The sequence below is a fragment of the Clupea harengus genome, chromosome 5 (genome assembly GCF_900700415.2).
Source record: "Clupea harengus chromosome 5, Ch_v2.0.2, whole genome shotgun sequence".
Taxonomy (NCBI): domain Eukaryota; kingdom Metazoa; phylum Chordata; class Actinopteri; order Clupeiformes; family Clupeidae; genus Clupea; species Clupea harengus.
In genome coordinates this window covers 17,620,151-17,630,150 of record NC_045156.1, presented here as the reverse complement: position 1 = coordinate 17,630,150, position 10,000 = coordinate 17,620,151, and the positions used below count along the sequence as shown (strand labels likewise).

At 47.6% G+C, this 10,000-nt stretch overlaps 1 protein-coding gene across 1 annotated transcript in view; it reads right to left on the bottom strand.

The window, feature by feature from the left end:
- plch2b (phospholipase C, eta 2b) overlaps positions 1–10,000 on the bottom strand; it is a 28,886-nt gene that overhangs the window by 16,269 nt on the left and 2,617 nt on the right. The window contains exons 2-5 of the mRNA XM_031567920.1: positions 7,521–7,667; positions 6,783–7,026; positions 5,991–6,120; positions 97–267 (exon numbers count right to left, since the gene is read on the bottom strand). Coding sequence (XP_031423780.1) covers positions 97–267; positions 5,991–6,120; positions 6,783–7,026; positions 7,521–7,667 — 692 coding nt within the window. The remainder of the gene's footprint in view (positions 1–96; positions 268–5,990; positions 6,121–6,782; positions 7,027–7,520; positions 7,668–10,000) is intronic.

Here is a 10,000-nt window from a genome sequence, read left to right as displayed (position 1 = left end):
AGTGAAGTGAGAGGTTAGCACAGCTAATGCTAACAGAGCCATTAGAGAGTGTAGTGAGGGGCTAGTGCTGCTAAAAGAGCCAGTGGAGTCCCTGACCTTCTGCTCGGCCTCCAGGAACCTCTGCAGGTCCCTCAGGTCCATGTACTCTCTCTGGTGGCTGTAGGACAGCATGAGGATGTAGAGGTCTCTCCGTGTGGACATCATCTTGTAGAAAGCGCAGAACTCCTCGAACGCCAGTGAACCCTCATTCTCATCCGTGTCTGCCTCCTGAGGAGAGGAACACACGCAAGGGTTACACACCAAACTAACACAGACAAAGTAACACACACAAGGGTTACACACCAAACTAACACAGACAGAGTAACACACACAAGGGTTACACATCAAACTAACACAGATGGAGGAACACACGCAAGGGTTACACACCAAACTAACACAGACGGAGGAACACACGCAAGGGTTACACACCAAACTAACACAGACAGAGTAACACACGCAAGGCTTACACACCAAACTAACACAGACAGAGGAACACACGCAAGGGTTAAACGCCAAACTAACACACGCAAGGGTTACACGCCAAACTAACACACGCAAGGGTTATACGCCAAACTACCACAGACAAACTAACACACGCAAGGGTTACACGCCAAACTAACAAAGACGGAGGAACACACGCAAGGCTTACACACCAAACTAACACAGACAGAGGAACACACTAAAATAACACACCAAACTAACACAGACAGAGTAACACACACAAGGGTTACACGCCAAACTAACACAGACAGAGGAACACACGCAAGGGTTACACGCCAAACTAACACAGACAGAGGAACACACGCAAAGGTTACACGCCAAACTAACACACGCAAGGGTTATACGCCAAACTACCACAGACAAACTAACACACGCAAGGGTTACACGCCAAACTAACAAAGACGGAGGAACACACGCAAGGCTTACACACCAAACTAACACAGACAGAGGAACACACTAAAATAACACACCAAACTAACACAGACAGAGGAACACACTAAAATAACACACCAGACTAACACAGACAGAGGAACACACTAAAATAACACACCAAACTAACACAGACAGAGGAACACACTAAAATAACACCAGATCGACAATCTCATTCATGGTAACAGTGGTTCAAAACAGCACCCACAGCGTTAACTAACTGCATCAATCATCTGTCATTCCACACATGCATTAAAGTCCTGAATATTAATATGATATCTTTGATCAAAAAATCTGCTTCACACTACTTGGCATGTGGATATTTTGTGTGAGCATGAGAGAGAGAAAAAGAGAGAGAGAGAGAGAGAGAGAGAGAGAGATAAAGCAGGGCTTATTATTGATGGCATCTGATGGTGTCTAACTAGCTTAGTGTGTGATATAGCTTTTTGTGCATGTAACCGGTCTACAAAGATGCATAGCCCAAAGTTCACAACAGAACTCTCTCCTACAGAAACCATTCTTCTCAGCTGCCTGAAACGCCGTGTTGGAATTCTATCCCTTTTCCTCTGTTACAAGATGATGCAATCTCGTAACACAATCCTTATTACCGCCTAGCTGACCAATCAGAGCGCACTGGGCTCATCGGGAGGGGGGTCTTAAAGTCTCAGGAGCTCTACCAGAGCGTTTCAGACAGAGTGTGAATAGTGGTGTACAGGAAGACACCTCATACACACACCCACACACACACACACACACTCACTCACACACTCACACACACACACTCACACACGCCTCATACACACACCCCCACACACACACACGCCTCATACACACACTCACACACACACGGCTCACACACTCACTCACACACACACTCACACACACACACGCCTCATACACACACTCACACGGCTAACACACAAACATACCCCCGGCTCACACACACACGCCTCATACACACAATCACACACACACGGCTCACGCGCGTTTCAGACAGAGGGTGAATAGTGGTGTACAGGATGAGAAGAATAAATGATTTAGGACAGAGGGTGAATAGAGGTGGCCAGGAAGAGAAGAATAATGTGTTTCAGACAGAGGGTGACTCCTCAGCACTGTCTTTAGGCTTACTGCTTCTGTCTCAAACTGCATGAAAAAGGTGCATTTAGCTGCTAGCATTTGAAACATTTTCCCGTGGGAGGGATGTCCCCGGGCGCCCGTACAGGTCTGGGCTAAGCCCTGAATGTGTTCAGCTCTTAGCACCGCCCCTGACTACAACCATATCATGATCTGCAAATTGTTAACTTCAGTAGGATCGTCACAAGAGTGACTGGAGCGCAAAAACTGATTGCACTTTTACAAAATTGCAAATTCAGACCTGTCAGATTGAAATGTACTTTACAAACGCTTGTTTACAAGTGGCTGGTTTGTTTTGACGCTGTCCATAAATAAAGCCCCACATGACGGGCTCTTAGCCGGTGGAGGAGGCGGAGTCAGACACAAACAGGGGAGGGGATTACTGGAGGCCTGCGTGATCAACACACACAGAAATACACCAGCGGCCTGCGTGATCAACACACACACACACACACACACACACACACACACACACACACACACACACACACACATAAATACACCAGCGGCCATCTGCTCCATCAGCACCATATGGTCGTGTTCTTCAGGATGCCTCACCCTGACACCCGCACTGAGAGGATACCACACACTCACTCACACACACACACTCACACACGCCTCATACACACACCCACACACACACTCACACACACACTCACACACGCCTCATACACACACCCACACACACACTCACACACACACGCCTCACACACACACACACTCACACACGCCTCATACACACACCTACACACACACTCACACACACACACACACGCCTCATACACACACTCACACGGCTAACACACAAACATACACACGGCTCACACACACACGGCTCACACTCACACACACACACACACACACACACGGCTCACACACATGCCTCATACACACTGCTCACACACGGCTCACACACACACATACACACACATGTACGCACACTCACACGCCACACACACGTACACACAAACACATAGCAAAAGAGTTGTGAATCAGAACCATTATTCATATGAATCTTAAGTTCAGATGTCTTTTAGAGCTGAGTTAATTAGTCTGTGTTATCTTGAATAATTATGTTTCTGGCAACAAAACACTGAAACGTTTGTTGTATGTCTTATTGTGTTTTGTGTGTTGAGTGAAAATGTAAGGAACTATAGTTTGTGGATGTGGCGGTAGGGAAGTCTCATAAGGCAGCAAACTCAGTCATAACTCAGTCAGTCAGTTTTCTTCATGAACAGAATAGTCCCAAGCACCTGTGGGTTTAATATTCACATGACATCAACATGGTGAAGTCAGCTCCACCCATTAAGGTGACGCTCGACCCCATTAAGGTAACGCTCGACCCCATTAAGGTATCGCTCAACCCCATTAAGGTAACGCTCCACCCCATTAAGTTGACGCTCCACTAATTGTGCTAACTCCACTCTGTGAACATGTGTGTGTGCTAACTCCACTGTGTGAATATGTGTGTGTGCTAACTCCACTGTGCTAAGCTAACTCAACTGTGTGAACATGTGTGTGTGCTAACTCCACTGTGCTAAGCTAACTCTACTGTGCTAAGCTAACTCCACTGTGTGAACATGTGGGTGTGCTAACTCCACTGTGTGAACATGTGGGTGTGCTAACTCCACTACGCTAAGCTAACTCTACTGTGCTAAGCTAACTCCACTTTGCTAAGATAACTCCACTGTGCTAAGCTAACTCCACTTTGCTAAGATAACTCCACTGTGCTAAGCTAACTCTACTGTGTGAAGCTTTGCAGGGGACTCTAAGCTGCTGCATGATGAGCAGTTTCTGGCCCAAACAGAAAGATAATATGGAAGTCGTCACAGGGCGCCATGATAATATGGAAGGTGTCACAGGGCGCAGTGTGTTCCTTGAAGGGCAAATCATGCTCAAAAGATTTACACAAGGGCCTTTTGAACCTGCATGAAAAGGGCCTTATGGAGTAATGATGTCAACTATATAACTAATAAACTCCTTACCTATGTGTGAGGATACTCACACTGCACTGTTCACCTCACACACACTCACACACACACCGACACACACACAATGCACTCTTTACTTATTTGTGAGGATACTCGGACTGTCTCGCTGATATATCCACATGGATGAAAAATCACCACCTTCAGCTGAACCTGGCCAAAACGGAACTGATGGTCTTCCCAGCCAAACAGGTCATCCACCACAACATCAAGATCAATACTGACTCTTTATCTCTTGCTCCATCCAAAACAGCAAGAAACCTCGGGGTCATTATTGATGACCAACTGACCTTCACGGCCCACATCGCCTCTGTCTCCAGGTCGTGCCGCTTTGCGCTATACAACATCCACAAAATCAGGCCGTACCTAACCCAGTATGCCACCCAGCTGCTGGTGCAAACCTTGGTGAGCTCCCGCCTTGACTACTGCAACGCCCTCCTAACGGGCCTGCCGGCTTGCGTGGTGAAACCACTACAGATGATCCAGAACGCGGCGGCGCGTCTGGTGTTCAACCAACCGAAAAGGGCACACGTCACCCCGCTACTCATCGAGCTCCACTGGCTGCCGGTAGCTGCTCGCATAAAGTTCAAGTCACTTATGCTTGCCTACAGAGTGCTTACTGGTTCTGCTCCCACCTACCTAAATGCTCTTGTAAGGGCAAATGTTACACCCAGGACGCTGCGCTCGTCTAGTGAGCGTCGTTTGGCACTGCCGTCCGTGCAAGCACGGCAATCCAGACTATTTTCATTTGTAGTTCCACGTTGGTGGAACGAACTGCCTAGTACTACCAGAGCAGGGGCGTCCCTCTCTACCTTCAAGAAGCTTTTGAAGACCCAACTCTTCAGAGAGCACCTCCCCTCCTAACTGGCACCTGACTAGCGCTTAACTTGCACTTCAGCAGTTACATTCCTGCACTTCTTTTTCCTTTTTTCTAGGTCGTTGTTTTTCTAATTCTCATGTAAAGTAGTATTTATTGTTACACCATGCTTTTTATTGCTCTTAGCTTGACTGTTCTCTCCCTTGTACGTCGCTTTGGACAAAAGCGTCTGCTAAATGACTAAATGTAAATGTAAATGTACTCACACTGTCATGATATGACAAAAACATCAATGCGTGTTTTCTTATGAAAGCATACATTTGTGTTTCTGAGAATAGTACTTCAGTCTGGCTTTCAGTGTGACAGCTGTATCTGCAGTGATCTCAGTACCTGGAACTCTCTCTCTCTTTCACACACACACAGACTCACACAAACACACACACAGACTCACACAGACTCACACAGACTCACACACACACACACACACACACACACACACACACACACACACACACACACACACACACACACACACACACACACACACACACACAGACTCACACACTACCTGAAACATCTACTTGACCTTCCCTCTGGACAGGTTGACATTGAACACCCACATAAACACACACACACACACACACACATAGACACACACACACACACACACACACACACACAAACATACGCATACATACACTCTCTCCTTGACCTTCTCTTTGGGCAGGTTGTTGCTCAGCACACACACACGCACACACATATGCACACACAAATACACAGAGAGAAAGAGTACCTGGAACATTTCCTTGAACTTCTCCCTGGGCAGGTTGTTGCCCAGCACACACTCACGCACGCACACACAGAGGGAGACACTTACACACACACGCACACACACGCAGAGGGAGACATACACACGCAGAGAGGGAGACACTTACACACACACGCACACACACGCAGAGGGAGACATACACACACACAGAGGGAGACTCACACACACACACACACAAACAGAGGGAGACACACACACACACACACAGGGAGACACACAGACACACACAAACACAGAGAGACAGAGAGGGTACCTGGAACATCTCCTTGACCTTCTCCCGGGGCAGGTTTACGTTGAGTTTGTGCAAAAGCTGCAGCACTTCCCCGATGCTCAGGTTCCCGTCGCCATTTTTATCAGCCTCTGTGAACGTCTGACACAGCCATGTGCGAAAGGAGTCAAGGGTAAATCACCCGAGAACAGAACATTCTAGAACAGATATGACCTGGATCTGGCCCTGATCTGGCTCTGATCTGGCTCTGATCTGGCCCTGGATATGACCCTGATCTGGCTCTGATCTGGCCCTGGATATGACCCTGATTTGGCCCTGATCTGGCTCTGATCTGGCTCTGATCTGGCTCTGGTCTGTCTCTGGTCTGTCTGAGATTTGCCCTCTACTTGGGAGAAAACAACTAGCCAAAAAGATGTGCAGTTGAGCTGCAGAAGTGAGAGATTTCTATCCCAATCCTCTTCCCCACCTCATACCAGCAGAACCCCACGATCACACAGGAACCCCATGATCACACAGGAACCCCATGATCACACAGGAACCCCACGATCACAAAGGAACCCCACGATCACACAGGAACCCCACGATCACACAGGAACCCCACGATCACACAGGAACCCCATGATCACACAGGAACCCCCAACCCTCTTCCCAACCTCATACCAGCAGAACCCCACGATCACACAGGAACCCCATGATCACACAGGAACCCCCAACCCTCTTCCCAACCTCATACCAGCAGAACCCCATGATCACACAGGAACCCCCAAATCCCCCCCCCGCTCCTTCCCTAACCCCCCCCCCTCCCCTGAAGGATATTGGTCCCTGGTGCGCTGGCGTTTGGCCAGGCTGTCCTCGTCGCTGATCCCGGCCAGTAGGTACTTGAGGCCGGTGATCCAGGTGCGCGCCTCCTCTGCGCTGGACGCCACCAGGTCCAGGCAGTCCATGTGGTCGCCGTGGTAGACGCTGAAGCAGCAGTTTGGGTCGAAGTGGCCGTGGGCGACGCACTGGAAGAGCTCCGTCTGTTTGCCCTCGCACACCTCTTGGATGGAGTCAATGGTTACTAGGAGACAGGAGGCACAGCTCAGAGTAAGGACTCATTCTAAGGACTCAGATTAAGGACTCATGATTCAGTGGAAAATAAGAAATGTAGCTTAATTATATTAGAAGGTAGAAACCCCTCAGGGTGCCCGTGAAGGGTACCTTCATAACATCACTGCAGATGAATAAGCCCTTTGACAATACCTTCATAACATCACTGCAGATGAATAAGCCCTTTGACAATACCTTCATAACATCACTGCAGATGAATAAGCCCTTTGACAATACCTTCATAACATCACTGCAGATGAATAAGCCCTTTGACAATACCTTCATAATATATCACTGCCTCAAACAAAATGTATATGGTTTATATACAAATATTTTGCATATACATTTTGTGGTAAGATTGTTTTTTGAAGGCTGTATCTGGATTGTGTGTGTGTGTGTGTGTGTGTGTGTGTGTGTGTGTGTGTGTGTGTCTGTCAGTGTGATTGTGTGTTTTCTCTGACTCACTCTTGGCCTTCTCGCGCTTTCGAGAGGGTTTCCAGCGGACACAGGTGCGGTGCTTGTCCAGGTAGAAGCAGCGCGTCAGAGTCTTAGACTTCCCTCTCAGCTTCAGCATCTGAGAACCCTCCTGCATAGAACACATACACCTCTCCACTAGAGGGAGGAAGAGAGGGGGAGGGAGTCAGAAACACACAAGGGGAAAGAAGGAGATAGATGGATAGATAGATAGAAGGGTGATTGTATGTGCAAGAGAAAGACAGAGGGAGGAAGAGAGAGGGAGAGAATGAGAGAGGGATGGAGACAGAGGGTGAGAAAGAGAGATGGAGGAAGAGAAAGAGGGAGGGATGGAGACAGATGACAGAAAGAGAGAGGGATGGAGACAGGAAAGAGGGAGGGATAGAGACAGACGACAGAAAGAGAGAGGGATGAAGACAGAGGGTGAGAAAGAGAGAGGGAGAGAAAGAGGGAGGGATGGAGACAGAGGGAAAAAAAGAGAGAGGGATGAAGACAGAGGGTGAGAAAGAGAGAGGGAGAGGAAGAGAGATGGAGGAAGAGAAAGAGAGAGGGAGAGAAAGAGGGAGGGATGGAGACAGAGGGAAAGAAAGAGAAAGGGAGAGAAAGAGGGAGGGATGGAGACAGAAGGCGAGAAAAAGAGAGGGACGGAGACAGGAAAGAAAGAGGGAGGGATGAGACAGAGGGTAGGAAAGAGAGAGGGAGAGAAAGAGAGAGGGATGGGTGGGGAAAGTGAAAGAGTGACGAGATAAAGAAGGATGAGGGATGCAGGCAGGGAGGACGGGGGGAAGAGAAAGAACCAAATATTGACAAAGAGAGAGAAAAACAGTTGTAAGTCACCCTGGCTCTTGGCTAACCTTCCTTGTTTGGCTAAAGCTGAGCTTTCTGTGCTCCTCTACCAACTACCAACAGGCGCACACTGCAATGTGACATCATCCATTCCACACAGACACAGATCTACACACATGCTCCATTCCACACACACACAGCTCTACAAACATGCTCCATTCCACACACACACAGCTCTACAAACATGCTCCATTCCACACAGACACAGCTCTACTAACATGCTCCATTCCACACAGACACAGCTCTACTAACATGCTCCATTCCACACACAGACTTCCACACAGCTCTACAAACATGCTCCATTCCACACAGACACAGCTCTACTAACATGCTCCATTCCACACACAGACTTCCACACAGCTCTACAAACATGCTCCATTCCACACAGACACAGCTCTACTAACATGCTCCATTCCACACACAGACTTCCACACAGCTCTACTAACATGCTCCATTCCACACACAGACTTCCACACAGCTCTACAAACATGCTCCATTCCACACAGACACAGCTCTACTAACATGCTCCATTCCACACACAGACTTCCACACAGCTCTACAAACATGCTCCATTCCACACAGACACAGCTCTACTAACATGCTCCATTCCACACACAGACTTCCACACAGCTCTACAAACATGCTCCATTCCACACAGACACAGCTCTACAGACCTCATCCATTCCACACAGACACAGCTCTACTAACATGCTCCATTCCACACAGACACAGCTCTACTAACATGCTCCATTCCACACAGACACAGCTCTACTAACATGCTCCATTCCACACACAGACTTCCACACAGCTCTACTAACATGCTCCATTCCACACAGACACAGCTCTACAGATCCTCTGGCTCAAAAAGACACAGTCCAGTGAATGTTCTACTTCAAGAACACACAATCCTGTGAATGTTCTACTTCAAGAAGACATAATCCAGTGAATGTTCTACTTCAAGAAGACATAGTCCTGTGAATGATCTACTTCTAAAAGACGCAGTCCTGTGAATATTCTACTTCAAGAACACATAGTCCAGTGAATGTTCTACTTCAAGAACACATAGTCCAGTGAATGTTCTACTTCAAGAACACATAATCCAGTGAATGTTCTACTTCAAGAACACATAGTCCAGTGAATGTTCTACTTCAAGAAGACACAGTCCTGTGAATGTTCTACTCTAATATCAACAAAACGCGAGCAGGCAACAACACAATAAACCTTGATTTGGCTTCATTAGATCAGACTATGGCTCGAGTATTTATAAAGTTATACTATATAGTTCAGTATTTATATCAAACAATTGACTTCATTGCTGAAACACATATTGCTGGCAATAGGAACCATTTTAAATATATGAGCCAACAATCACAGTGGCAAACCCAAACTGTCTCTTTTTCATTAGAATGTTTTGAAGGACTTCCAGAAGGTGTGTTGTCATGGTAACGTTCTTTTCTCTGAGAAACACAGTTCCAGTCTTTGTGAGGCTCTGGGCTGCCTTCCCACACAAGCAGCTCAAGGACGCTTCATCTGACCTGAGCAACAGTCACAGTCACAGCAGCACGCTGGACTTTTTCTCCCTCATTCACCTCACTGCTGCATTCATGGCAGAGCCAGGAGCTACT